The sequence below is a fragment of the Acanthochromis polyacanthus genome, chromosome 19 (assembly GCF_021347895.1).
Source record: "Acanthochromis polyacanthus isolate Apoly-LR-REF ecotype Palm Island chromosome 19, KAUST_Apoly_ChrSc, whole genome shotgun sequence".
NCBI classification, from domain to species: domain Eukaryota; kingdom Metazoa; phylum Chordata; class Actinopteri; family Pomacentridae; genus Acanthochromis; species Acanthochromis polyacanthus.
This window is the reverse complement of record NC_067131.1, coordinates 14092045-14106839: the sequence shown is the minus strand read 5'-3', so window position 1 is coordinate 14106839 and position 14795 is coordinate 14092045. Positions and strand designations below refer to the sequence as shown.

The 14795-nt window shown below is 42.2% G+C and overlaps 1 protein-coding gene across 1 annotated transcript; it reads left to right on the top strand.

Annotated features, from left to right (window-relative positions):
- The first annotated feature begins 767 nt into the window (after window positions 1–767).
- LOC110969516 (putative protein MSS51 homolog, mitochondrial) lies at window positions 768–14467 on the top strand. The gene is made up of 7 exons (XM_051939531.1): window positions 768–929; window positions 4224–4389; window positions 4635–4784; window positions 7691–7815; window positions 8116–8679; window positions 12881–12974; window positions 13522–14467. Exons 2-7 carry the CDS (start codon window positions 4232–4234, stop codon window positions 13727–13729), a joined length of 1299 nt encoding a protein of 432 aa, XP_051795491.1. The 5' UTR covers window positions 768–929; window positions 4224–4231; the 3' UTR covers window positions 13730–14467.
- The last annotated feature ends 328 nt before the right edge of the window (window positions 14468–14795 follow it).

Here is a 14795-nt window from a genome sequence, read left to right as displayed (position 1 = left end):
ATACTTGCACTTGTTTACTGCACTTTTATTGATTCCACACATCTGCTTTCGGATGTGTTTGTTATCGCTCATTCCTCTTGGCTCTTCATTTCCTGGTCTGTGATGTGCCTCCTCTCATCTTGGGACTCCTATTTCCTCTCTGAGTGCATGTTTGCATACATTTTTTGGACCATTTCTGTGATGTATTCACGCTGATCAGCCACAAGATTAAAACCAGCGACAGGAGAGGTGAACGCCGTTGATCATCTTGTTCAGATGAACCAAACCTTAGATCCAGGCTGTCGTGTGGATGTGATATTAATGCTATCACAGACTGAGCACCCTCTCCTTTGGCAGCATCATTCCAGCGACCTCCCACAGCAGGACAAGGCGCCCTGCCAGAAAATGCTCGAGGAACACAACCAAGAACTCCTGGTTAAACTTCTCAGATCCCAATCTGAGCAAGCATCTACAAGATGCACTGAAACAATCCTGAAATGTCCATAAATATCTGTTTTGGCAGCATGAGGCGGGCATCCACGTTTTTCAGCAGGTGGTTTTAATGTTAAGGCTGACGGTGTAGCTCCCCCTCTCTCCTAATTAAAGTTCACTTCTCTCCAAAACCTCCACCTACTTCTCCTTTCACTCCAACCCCTCCCTTCTCTTTCTAAAAATGTCCTCCACTCCTCCTGTCTTTGGCTCTTACCTTCCTCCAAGGCAAACCCCCCCTCCCCCTAACCCATCCTGCTCTGATTCCCACTCAGCAGTCCCCCCCCCCAAACCTCAGATGACAGGAGCACCACATACTCCCCATTGCTCCCTCTTTGGCTGTACGGGGAAACTTTACAGGCTCCAGCAGACACACAAGAAAGGCTGCGTCAAGTGGAGACATCCAGCACCAAGATCCAAGAAAAGCATCTAGAAGGTTCTCTCCTCATCTGGATCTAAAGGTATGACCATTAAAACATCCCTTTCTCTGTGTGACATGCCCACAGCTGCTTCTTCTTCTTCTTCTTTTGCATGGCAAGGCAGGGTGAAAATGTGACAATGCATGGAGCAGCTAAGTCCCAAAATCCAAAATGTGGTCATGGTCAGATATGTGTGAAGAGAAAAGTGAAAACCTGCCCTCTCATGGGAAATCATTTCCACCCCTGTGCTTCCCAGGTGCTCTGTAGATAGGAAATAACTAATTAGATATAAGCCTTTTAATTTTGTCGGCTGACACGATAAGACTAAATTACTCCCTAGCATCGCTGTGTAAAATTGAAAAGATACAGAGTTCCTCAAAGTGGGAGAAAAACTTTCTCTATTTTTGGGATGTGGAGCTGAAATGAGGAGCATTGTGGGTAGAAAGCGAAGAATTTGTCGTTAGAACTGCAAGTTGGAATGCCGTCAACAAGGCCAGGTTGAATTCTGCTATAGTTTAAAGAAAGGTAGATCTGTGTCAGAATAAAAAGCACTTGCATACATGCATCCTTTGAAACGTTTTAGTCGGCAACTCAAGACTGAAGGAGGCATGTGTGCTGGCCACCACCAGATGATCGCATTTCCAACCCCTCTTAGTTTTCCTCATGTGTGGCCAAGTGAATAAATCATGCGATGTGCTTGAAGTGGGTGGGGTTGTGGAGACGGAAGATTTCTGTCAAAGGCAGAGGCACAATGACACACCTCCAAGAGCATGCCTAATGGAGCCTCGGCTTGTCTGAGATTTGCATGGATCCTCTTGTCATGAGAGTTTCTGTCATCAAGGCCATCGGGCTGGAGTGTTTGTGTGGGAGAGAGGGCGCATTTTAAAGCACAAAGGCACTCCAGGTCTTTAGTCTGTGTTTCTATTTCACACTATGCTGAGGAAAGATGCCCCTGTCTGCCTTGAGATTAACACAATGTATAATAGGAAGGAATCTGTGCAGCTTTAGCTCAGTGAAAATCTCATATCCAATCCCTCTGATAATAGGAAGGAAGCCTGCCGTGTGTATTTGTGTCTAACTGTGTGTTAAAGCGTTAACATCAGTTCTGAAATGGCTTTTGTGGGTCAAGCGTAGAATTTCAAAGCTTATCCGGAGTCATCTGAAAGCAGTGGAAATCTCTGCAGTGTGTTGTTTGGTTGTTGGGTTCTCAGTACAGAATAACTCCTGTGTGATTTAGAACTGCATGTCCTGCCACGGTACCATTCCTGCTTCTTCTCATTTGTCAGTGTGACCTGATGGGGAGGGCTCCTATCCCCTCCCCTGCCATCCCACTGACTCTGCTCTGTATCTGTCAGCAAGCACAAAGATTGCAAACCAGCAGATATGGTGTTTTTAAAAAGCCAAAGGGAGCTATGTTGTCGGGGGTGTTGTGATTCAGGTACCAGTGAAATAATTAAATACAATCCAGGTGCAGTTTGAGTGACAGATCCGTGGATTTAATGGCTTATCAGCAGCATTGGGCTCGTTATGCAAAAAAAAAGTAATGCGGTGGCTCCGGCTGTCGGCATCTTGGCAGTGCCTGACTTTTCTTAACTCCCACCTAATCCAAAAATGAGCAAAGAGAGGGAGCCTGAGTGAAGCTGAGGAGGCCATGGACTGTCCTGTCACGGCACCCACCTGTCACTCAAAACAATGTTTTTCAGCCAAAATATGCACAACTTTGAGGCTTAATGCAACTGAAATGAGTGAGTTATATAAAATTTATCCTTCAAACATGTGCCACAAATGGGAAAACTATCTACAGAGAACAAAACTGTCTTTGCAACAGGCTCTTAACCTGTTTATTTCTGCTACAAAGTTGGTTATTTTAACACGGGGGTCTATGGACATTGACCCATTTTGCCAGTCAGCCTCAAGTGGCCATTTGAGGAACTGCAGTTTCTGCCACTCGCTTCATTTTTAGACTTCTGTAGTACACAGTTCTTGTTACGTTCTTCAAACATTTATGTATTTCTTTACTTATTTACCTCACTCTGCTTCTTACATCACCTTTGCTACTATGCAACATTGCCCGAGATGCAATGTGACACATTAATTGCCAGTTAACAACACATGCCCACGTATCAGCACAAATCACAAACACAGTAAGTGCATACACAAGATCTTTCTTTTATACTCTTTGACAACACATTACCACAAATAAAACATCAAAGGTGGTGACAAACAGCCTAAAGAGCACATGGCAGAAAAATGTTGCAGTAATAAGGCTCAGAGAATCGAGGTTGTAGCGGCGGTCGGTTATACTGCCTCAAAATAAAAGCACAAAATAATACTGTAATTGATTACTCACTGTAATATGACGACTGAATCTAGAAAGAAAATTGTGCTAGATTACTGCATTCAGACCAATGTAATGTGATTATAGTGATGCGTCACCCCTGGCACTGCTAACAGCACATTTATAACTCTTGAAGGTAATCATAGTGCAAATAAGTGTGTCTTTTTTTCCATAATCATAAGGTAAACTGTAGAAAGACAATAACAAGACAGTACAAAGAAGTCACTGAGGACTATGTGCTTGCATGTATGTGACTGGAGGAGAGTACTGTGTTCCAGCAAAAGCTTAGTCATGCTTAGATTCTGTTGTGTCTGTTTCAAACTCTGACCACATCCAGCATCACTGTTGGGTATCGTCAAGAGTGTGCTTTGTTGTAGTAACACTTGTACATCACTGCAGAAAAATAAATGAGAATTTAAGCCACAGGAATCAACAATGAGAAGATTTATGGGAGTGTTAAATAGAACTTGACGAATATATCGCTTGGCCGATATTGTCGGATAGTGTTAGGCTGGCATACATTTATCTGTATCTGTATGTTGTCTGGTGTATGCCAACAAAAAAACTTCCTTTTACAGAACATGACACAGAAAAAAACAGGTTTGAGGTAATTTAGTATCATCACATAGTTCATCCAAGCAGCCTAAACTCCAGTATTTACAATACTCTTAATAGTGTCTGCAGCACATGTAGCAGAGCAGTATCAGCGCTGAGCAGACAGTGGTGCAGAGTCAAGTCTCATCTTTATTGTATTTTGTGAGACACATTGCCTAACAGTTAATAAGAAATAACCCCATTACTATTCTACATACATGTACATATGTGTACAATATCAGGTAATACCTTGATGTCAGAATTTCTTACTCCCTAGAATCAATGTTGGCTCTAAAAATCCTCATCCATCATACTCTACCTATCTACATTAAGTGATGCTGTTGGTGTCTGATTTAAAATGAAGTGTCTTTAAAGCTTCATTTCTTTCCTATTGGAAAACAAAGGCCTCAACATGGCATCCCAGATCCCAGCACTCCCACAGTCCTATGGTCCAAGGACTGACAGCGTCTTTTCTGACCAGTCTGGCTTTTACTCCCTGGACTCCAACGTTCCTGGTCTCTCTAAGGTGATTCTCAACAAGCTCAACATGAAGGACTATGGAGACTACAGGTAAAAACCGCAATTGTTGAAGACAGAGTTATACTTGTTTGTTGCTACTCTGCCAAATTTCATTTTTGACTGAGATTAGTTAAAACACCATATCTGATCATTGGTTACACTTTCATATAGTTGCTCTTTATAACTTGATTTTTTTCTTTACTTTCAAAACTTCATCTTTGTGTTACACCAGTGTTTCAAATTCCACCAAGAACATGAGTCTTACTTGGCAAGTGATACTGTCTGATTCTTATAAGGGCTGCTGTTGAGGGAAAGGCTAAAGGAATCTCATTCCGCAACTACAAGGAGATGTTCCAGAAGATGGAGGAAACCTTCAAGTTCTGCACCGGCTGTAATAAACTCCCAGAACATCTCACCGAGGGACAGATCCTGAAACGCTGTGTGAAGTGAGTGCAAAGCTGCAAGTGAAAAGCGATGCTTGAAAATGACTGTAGAGATGACTAGTTAGTTCATGATTTACAATATTCTGCATTAATAATGATTAATGCTAATCATTGTTGACAATCTGTATATTTTAGGGAGCTGAAACCTACACCATTGTCTGGTCAGCTCTCTCATCACACAAGAAGGATGTTGTTTTGATGCTGTTGTCCAATAGCTGTCATGTGTGAAGCATTACCAGTTGCTGTTGTATCAGCAGCGGAATGATAAGCCACCAAAGTGGGGACAGTGCTACAGAGGTGGACAATGGCCAATGGCAAATATAGCAAAATCCCCAGACTGTGATTCATCTCACTGCAACTCTGCAGCTTATTAAGAGCAGCTTAATGCAGTTCACAATGTCAGAGCATCACAGGGTGTATTTCAAGGAGTGTATTGAGAATAAGTGGTGGAACAGAGTCTGCTGCATTTCATTGTTTTTGTGCCTCATTTTTCTTCCGGCTGTCTCCTCCTCTGTTGCTCTCTTTCTGCCTCTGATTCACACACACTCATCTTGCATGTGCAATCTCTTGAAATTCTCAGCTGCCACTTGCCTCTCTCAATAAACGTACCAGTAGCAGCCGGTTTTTAGGCAGACAAAAAACAAAAATGCTGACAAGTAAAACCCTCAAGACCTTGACATCAGAATTACCACCAACAATCTAACACTGCTGACTCCCTAACACCTTCCTACTTCTTAGTCTGTTTCACATTCTACTATATTTTAAATTGCGGCAGAAGTTGCTGCAACTTCCAAGGTCTGTTTTCTCACCTTGTTTTGACTCACTTTGTCCACTTATAAGCTTCTTTTGGAGGATTAGTGCACACAGAGTGCACCATGACCGAACATGGCTGCTGATAAATGATTTTATGTAAATCAGGGTGCCTCTAAGGCTGCAAGTGCTTGCAAGGTAAAGGAACATAAGTCTCCCACTGCACCAACTGCTGCTGGCTGTCAGACCGCTAATCCAATACATTACCTCATCAACTGAACTGTGTGACAACCTGAAGGCCACATCCCATACAAACAGGTCACGTAAATGATAATAAATTCCGGCGTCTACCATACTGCGACTATTTTTACCTGTAGTTGTCTGAAGCAGAACAGAAATTCATCTTCAGGGTCGTGAATGAGAAGGTCAAAGAACTGCTTCTACAATAACGTAATTTGCTATTTATTCCCTTGTACATATGCATCATTGTAGCAGATGGTCTAACAATAAAGACGTCATCTTGATATACACTACTCCGAAGGCCTGGGCTCATTTGGTAATTTCACAGCAGCGCTTTATTTAGCATCAAACATCTGAAAAGTGAGAAAAGCATTTTAAGCACTTTCCGCTACTAGATGCTTCACCGGTCCACCATCGCTAGACATTTTGTCGCTTGATTTGTCCTTCAACAAAGCAAAACTTTGAGGGCAGAGTCATGCTAGGAGCGGTGTGAGACTGCAGGACTTTGAGCTAAATCAAAGTACTTGTAGGAAAGTCTCACCACTCGGTATCCATCTTGGTAATGCCTCTGGGCAGTTATTCCTCATCCAAATGAATGGAGAGAAAGCCATAACTGCAGTTTCAATGAGACATAAAAACTGCATGGATAGAATGGCCAGTAAAATCTGGCAAATGCGACCTTTAAAAGATGGTGGATTTGCCCCAGAATAAGGTTTTAAAAGTATTAGTCCCTTAACAGTTGTACTTCTGTGATACATTTACACAGTTTCACGACACTGCTGGATGGTTCCCGATTTGGTTGTTAAGCCTCGTTTCTGAGCCTCCATTATCTCCAAAGTGTTTGTAAAAGTCCTCTTTAAATTTTTGTTTGTTTTGCACCTCCAGTACGTTGGAAAAGCTTCATTTTTGCAGTGAAATGTGTAGATACTGCACTGTGCCACACGATGTTGGAAAAAAGAGTTAGTCAGTCAAACTGTGTGAATGTGTAATTAAAAAGAAGCTAGTTTAGCAAATGCTAGTTACGTAAAATACGAACATCATGTTATTCATATGTTTTGTAGCCAAATATTCAACAAAACAGGCTACACACCTCGTAGACCAACCCCCACAATAATTTTTCGCCAGGATGAAATGATGAATATAAAACTATTGGCTGCAATGAAATTTTCATCCATTTGAAAAGAAATGCATCTATTTGCATTAAACACTAGGATCCATCGTCCTTATATTACACTGAATGATGGATACCTAACAAAGCTGTATCAAAACATGGTGCAATTTTTAGTGCCACAGAATTTTCCCATAAATTTCTATTTGAGATTCTTTCAGTTTGCAAGTTTCCCGATTTTGTGTCTTGCTAAATGCTCAGGCTCTCACAATCTTGCTAATGCTATACAACTCATCTTTATCAGGTATGATGTTTAACATGTTCAACATCTTAGCTTGCCACTAAACCCAAAGTATTAGTGATTCTGATAGGAATTACCTTAGTTTATCAGGGACTTGGTCATAAATCAAAGTATTGGGAAAACTTTAATTTTGACTGGTTGGTGGTAGATGTCAGGTCAGAGGTCACCAAACTCAGATAACCTTTTGGTATCTTGAATATCAGCTTATACTACATGTACAGCAACTTCTTGTTGTGAAAATATTTCAGTCCTGAACAAAGTGCTGGACTGACTGACCATCCATAAGACAGACTTACAGACTGACTCCCTACATAGAGCTGTGCTATTAGCTACCATATGGCTAAAAATTCAATCAGAAAAGCATAATAGCTTGGGGATGTAAAAAGGAGCACACATAGCTTTTTCAATTAAAGTTGTGCTTTTTGTTTACCATTTGTTAGTTTTACTGCCTTTATTTTTTGCTCTTATTCCATTTTCACCGTGTTCCTTTTTCTCGTTTCTTTGCGACAGGTGTTTGAATGTGTACTACTGCACAAAGGACTGTCAGAAAAAGGACTGGCCTCAGCACAAAAAGGTCTGCAAGACTTTGCGACTGGTGGCTATTGACAGACTAGTGGAGTGGCTGATGTTCACTGGTGAGAAAAGAAAAAGCAGTGTCGACCGAATTAAAATTTGCCTGAATAGCTGTTTGGGTTAACAAAACAGAGAAATCACAGTAATGAAATGGCATATTTTAAAGCTTAGCTGCAGAAATTAAATGCCTGAGAGACAAAACGAGAAAGGCACAGTGTTACATTGGTGTATTTTTTAAATTTTAATTAAAGTTCTCCAGCTTTTGAAACTCTCAAAGACCCTGTGAACTTGCCAGACAGAATTAACTCTAACCTGTATTTGTGTCTCACAAATCTATTGTAAATATTCTATTACCTCAACAGGAGACCTTCCATTCCCCACAGAGAAGTGGTCCAAGTCAGCTGCTGAGGTGAAGAACTGGGACGATTGGCTTCCCATGCAGGGGGACCTCACATCACGTCTGGACACCATCTTGTCTGGTACCAACATGGCCTCCCTTTGGAAAAACGCCAGCAGGCCGAGGCCCGATGACGGTGACCTGCGACAGTCTTTATGGCGAATTCAGAGCGAGTTCCTCTCACGGGTTCTCACAGTTGGGATGGCGGTGCAACGCTTCTGTCTGGACCCGTACGCAAAACCGCTCACTATCCACCTGGCAGGCGCGTCCCACAATGAGACCATGGGAGCAAGACTGACTGACTTTGATGAGCTGAACCACATGTTCCCTGGACATCAGGGTATAGAGATAGTGATGGTGGGACCAGAGGTGGTGGACGGCCCCATCAACAGACCCCCTCTCAGAGCTTTTGGCCCCAAGCAGAGCGTTTACATCAGCACCTACAAGGCTCTCTACCACCAGTTCTGGGAGGAGATGGTGGAAAAAGACGAAGCAGCCAAACCAGATGTAGTGATTGGGTTTCATCCTGGTACGTCCTCAAAACTAGCTGCCAGACATGAGCAAACAGACAGTACAGAGTGTCTGAGATGTGATTGTGAAACATCTTCAGAGTCCAGAAGTCAAAATGCTTTTAAATCAAGCAGTAAAGACTATAATGATCACTGCAGCTATGAATAGAAACGGCTTGGCTTAAGTGGTCAGCTGTCTTCGAGGAGCAGTGACTTGTCTTCCTTTATGTTGATCTGACAGCTACCTCTTTCAGAGAACAGAGAAAGTAGGAGACATGTAACTGACTAGATCTGGCCTATTCATTAGCGCCAGGCTTTTATTGGGGATTTGGGTGATTAATAGGAGCAGCTGGGAAAGAGTTTGGCTTGCAATCGCTGGACTCAGCATAATGTCAGTAAGCTGCCCTCATAAAGTGGAGCCTCAGCCCCCCCCCACACACACCCCTAGTTGGTCACAAAATCACTGATTTGAATCAGTTTGAAATCTAATGGTATTCTGATGGGGTAAAACCCACTTTCCAGCATTAGTTAATACTTTATTGACTATCATACAAAGAGCAACTGGAAATAAGATGTCAGAGTGAAGGTCTTGACACGTAGATGTCCACTCTCATTGAGAACCACCTCATTAAAGTGGCAATATAACCCTACACCTCCTAAGCTCTCACACTGACTCTATTCTTTGACCCTTTAACCCTCAAATCAGCAGCAAAGCCCCAACTCAAATGTACCCACAACCCCCGGCTCAGTTATAACTGCAGGCTCCACTGGAGCTAAATATACAGGAATCCATCATCCTGCGAGTAAACTGCCTAAGAGCCTGATGCATTTCATACTGCAAAGCTGGCAGAGCACTGCATTATGACACTATTTAAGTGATAGGGGAGCAGGCAGCATGACGAAAGGAATAGAAAAGAAGGTGTTTGTGTGTGGGTGAGCGCCACAAGAGAGAGGGAGAAAGATTAGGGAGGGGGGGAAAGGCTACCAGACAAAACAGATTTACAAGGGAAACGAGACATTGACCTTTGAGAGCAGGAGAGAAGAGAAGATGCCAACTGTCAGCTTTCACAAAGGAGATTTATGTGAACTAAGTAATGTCATCCACGGAGAGACAGGGCTCCAAAACAGGTGCCTCATGAATGCAAACACAATGTCCAGTTTGCTCTTTGATATCCGTGGAGTAAACTGCTTTTACATATTCCTCTATAACAGATTTCCTCAGATCAGGAAAGCAAAATAAGTCGACTGTATTAGCAGCTTTATCCACCATATGGCCCGAATTCACACGGGTGCCAGACTATTATTGCAGTCATTAACAGTCAGACTATAGCTTCTCTTTGTCACCTTATCTCCTGGAGGTCTGAACCTCTAACCACTTACTCCCTGTTAAATGTTTTATCATGATGAGAAGTGTAACCTCTGGGATATAATAGCATGCATTATTCAAATCAAAATCCCCCTTTTCCTGCAGTTTGGCTTGTGCCAGGCGGTGGATAACATGATACCATCTGTGTGCCAGTATCACAGGACTCACAATTTGCTGCCTCTGTGGCGTGCTCTTAGTCGACCCTCTCAAAGATGCACACACACACACACACACACACATGTTTGTACTTCTATCTTAGTGAGGACATCCATAGGCGTAATGCATTTCCTAGAGCCTTACCCTAATCTTAACTATCACAACTGATTGCCTAACCCTAATCCTTACCCTAACCCTAACCAAACCTCAATTCATACCTGTTCTCTAAAAACAAGTCTTCACCCTCAAACATGGCTGTTTCAAAGTGAGGACCGGCCAAAATGTCCTCACTTTGTAAAAATGTCCTCACTTTGATAGTTAAATGCAGAAAATGGTCCTCACAATGTAGCAAGTACAAGAACACACACACACACACACACACACACACACACACACACACACACACACACACATGGCGAATACTCATATGAGCAAGTGCTGCAGTACAGCCGAAACTTTAACAAGTGCATTTCTCACATATATTCTTTTCCCGTAATGTTTGGGAAACTGTCTGTTTTGTTCCTTGCCTGGTTTTTGTCTTACTCAAGGACACTTAAGCTGGATGGATTTACAGTATTTGCAGCCACGGTGGCTTGAACCTCGGTAATCTGGTTGAAGGGCAAACTTTTCCCCGTATTCTGCTGCTCAGAAAAAAACATGCTAGACGAAAGTGACATCTGTCAGTTAATATGCTGCAGGATTATGTACCCAACCCCTCTTAAATATAACCGGACTGCTGCAGTGCATCGACTGTGCGACTGAGCGAGAATGCCACAAAATTCCAGCTGGCACAGTGTGAGTTTTAAGTTCGATCAAGCTTTCGCAAGTTCAGATGAAGTTTGTAAATCAGGTCTGCTTGTTTGCAGTGAGACTCCCTTTCGTCATATTGACTGATAATTAGGAAAGCCAGGAAGCAGATATATTCTGACTAACAAGAGAGTGACACGGCCAGCTGGAGACTAATCAAGTGTAATCTGTTCGATCTTCGCCTCGCTGGGGAAAAAAGGCCAGGCTTTCTCCTCTGTCAGTCTTGTGCGAACTGGAATGGTGATAAACAGCTCAAGAGCTTTTCGGTGTCAGCGTCTCTCAGCTGACTCACTTTTAGGGTGGAGCATTTAGCGGCCACATATTTTCCCCTCGAGATATGAGAGGGAAGTGGAGGACGAAAGAGAAGGAGGGGGAATGTCGGACCTAAGTTTATCAGGTGGCCAAAAACACAACTCAAAACATGTCAGCGTGCTTCTCATTTTTCAGGATTTTTCTATTTTACAGTTGCACGGCAGGATATTTGCAGTTTTGACTATACTGAATACAGGATATGACCTCTCTAACTACTGAAGTAACTACCAGATTTTGTTAACACATTTTTGTAGGCCTACAATAAGTTGCTGTTGATCATCACATGTGGGCAGGAGCTTGAGGAAGAACTTTAGACACCACATTTGAGCTGATTAGTTTATTTAAAATGATTTGCCATCACCATTTTGACTTAATTATCTAACGCTATCCTAATAATAGTTGTTCACAGTCATCATTTAGTATCACTCAGTGAATAATGTAGGTGTGTAAATGAGTAAATCTTTGCGAAGAAGTTTAGAGCATTGAAAGTGTTAATGTGTCAGTATCGTGTTCACATCTATTCTCATCACCACGAGTGACAAAAGAAGTAGTTTTGAGTGGCATAAAATCAAGTAGTTAACCTTGTTAACTTTGTCCGCATCATATTTTTATACACTACCTCTCAAAAGTTTGGCATCACTTAGCAATGTCCTCATTTTTGAAAGAAAATGTTCAGTGAAAATCACATTAAATTAATCAGAAATACAGTCTAGACATTGATAATGTGGTAAATGCCTATTCTAGCTGGAATTTTTTAATAGAATATCTACATAGGGGTACAGGAGAACATTTCCAGCAGCCATCACTCCTGTGTCCTCATGCTACATTGTGTTAGCTAAAGGCTAATTGTTGATTAGAAAGCCCTTGTGCAATTGTGTTAGCACATGAATAAAAGTGTGAGTTTTGATGGAAAACATGAAACTGCCTGGCTGACCCCAAACCTTTGAAACAGTAGTGTACATGCTAAAAGACACATCGTGAAAGAAATAAGCAGCCAAGGCCACAGTGGAACATTTCCACCTTGAAAATGCAATGCATCAATTTCAAAAACATGGATTCCGACTTTGGGGGATTTCATATGTTGTGACAAATCAAAAGAACCAATCAACTTGCAGGACGAGACTTTCTGCATCAATATTCTTCTTTCGAATCGGTTTCGAGTTCGAGCATGTGGACTAGAATTACTACAATACTTCAACTTGCCATCGCGTAGTGCAGAGTAGCTTTACAGTGGCTGGGCAGAGTTGTAGGTGAGCTGGTGTGCTTGAGCTGCAGCCAGTGCGGAATCTTGGGCGTAGAGAAATCAACGTTCTACAGCTATGTCTGGGTCATTTCAAAGCAGGAATTGATTGTTTTAAATGTAAATTATTCAAAATATGTAACTTTGATAGACAAACAGGAGTTGTTATATGAAATTGAAAACTGGAGAAACACATTATCCGTTACATGTTGGTTGCACAAGTTCCTAAATGTATTTTCTCACCCCACAGTCACAAAAAAAGGAAGAGTTTCTTTGGTTATGTGTGTTTTAGAACCTTTGATATGCATTTTACTAAGTGTTTTATTTGATTCTAACCCAGGGTTCCATGCTAACCAGGGTCTGGTAGAAGGCTGGTTGCCCACCTTGCTGCTGCTCAGAGACTATAACATCCCTTCCTTCTTCACTGTGTACAGGTAAGCCACATTACTATATCTCAAATAGCTTGTTTCACATTTTGTAGCAGAGATGGTAATATCTCTTGCCCTCTGAGCGATAGTGAATATTTGAAATTCTTTGTGCCGGAGGGCCTCATTAACGCAATGCCTTCACCATCTGCTCGCTCCTGCACAAAGAAATGATCTGATGAATATAGAATAAAATTCTGCACCTATTTTGTGGCCTCTTCAGAAACGTATAGTATTTGGTCTCCCAGCTCTTCACCTCGCTGACCTCATCACGACAGTCCTTAGTCTCGACACAGTTGTCCAAGACCCACATCATACTCCACTCTTTCTCTCAGTTTGTACAAAGGCCAAGTTGAAGAGAAGATTAGTTACTTCTGCTGCAGTCGTTCTCAACAAACTCCCCCTGCAGAGCGGCGCATGATGAAATAACATGATGCTCCTCCACAGTTTTCATGTAGGTGTCTGTGAGGAGGTGTTTAGTCTCTCATGACCGTCTCGGGAGGCTAACAAAAGTTAAAAACTGATTCCTTCATCATCTCTTTTTGTCATCCCACAGTGAGTTGGAGCTTAAATACTCGCTGCAGATCCTTCTGGAGCTGGAGATGCACATCAGGGACAGCGGACCCAATCCATTCACCTCGCAGAAACCAGAGCAGGTCCAGGCCTGTCCGAATAAACCTCCAGTCCACTGCAACTCTCATTACATCTGTTTCCAGGGGCTGCTGCCTGAAGAAGCCTTTGAAGGGCCTGCTGCAGACAGTTAACGTCAAGCACAGCGAGGAAAATCTGAGCTGGTTTGGACTTTGGGGAGCATCCTGCAGCACGAGATGGACAGTTTTGCTGCAACACCAAATATCAACACTGAAGCTTGCTTTTTCAGAGAATGTTTCTCATGGTGGAAAATACACAATCACTGCTTCAAAAATGTAATAAACACCACCCTTTGAGTTCTGATTTGATTAATTAATGAGGCAGATTACAGAAATCCCTCTAAGTTCATTTTACAGCACGACGGCACCAGCAGGGCACAAAGGTTTTTGCTGTGTTTGTGCCCTGAGGTGACACGGATGTTGGATTTAAAGGGTCATTGTACATAATGAAGCCAAAATCGGTTCAGTCGTCACTTGATGGCTTCCTGTGATTTGTTCTGTGGCTCAGCCAATTCCCAAAGCTCTCAACAGCTGCGTGAAATCATATTCCATGCATACTAATGTAACACATGATCTGAAATGAAGCCTAAATTAATTACAGAGGGCCACAGAGCCTGGAGTTCAGCTAAGCCTTTTGTTGTCAGCGTTTCTTCTTTATTGTGTCATTTTGTGTCTCGCTTGTAGCTGTTTGTTGGACTTTGAATAACGAGTCTTTGGATGTGAAGTATGGAAAGTATTTGAATTGTGATCTTTTTTTTAAAATTCAGAACTCCAATTAATGTTTTCAAGTTGGCCCTTTTAACATCAGTGGTTGTGTTCAATCTGTGTTGTCTTCTTTAGAGGTTAAAAATAAGAAATAAAACTCACTCAAGCACGCTGCTGTGTAATAAACAGGCCTCAAGGTACATTTTAAGGACCATGAATTACTGCAATGTGCTGTTTCTTTGAGTGCTGCCCTGGATTTGACTGGACTGTAGGACCCAGGCAACACAAGGCTGAACCCAGGATAGGACACGTTACAAAGTACTAAGTGAACGTCTCCTTAGGCGAGCTGCAGCTGTTTAGTTTCACTTAAGGTGGATTACTCAGCAGTAGTAAGAGAAAAATAGCATGAACCACAGTGTTGAAAGCTACCAAGAGATAAGTCACTATAGTCAGATACAGTCTCAGCAAGCTAAAA

Coding starts and splice junctions, on each gene's coding strand:
- LOC110969516 (XM_051939531.1), top strand. CDS start 4,232: ATGGCATCCCAGATCCCAGCACTCCCACAGTCCTATGGTCCAAGGACT. Junction 7,816..8,115: donor GGAGTGGCTGATGTTCACTG/GTGAGAAAAGAA, acceptor TTACCTCAACAG/GAGACCTTCCATTCCCCACA. Junction 8,680..12,880: donor AGTGATTGGGTTTCATCCTG/GTACGTCCTCAA, acceptor ATTCTAACCCAG/GGTTCCATGCTAACCAGGGT.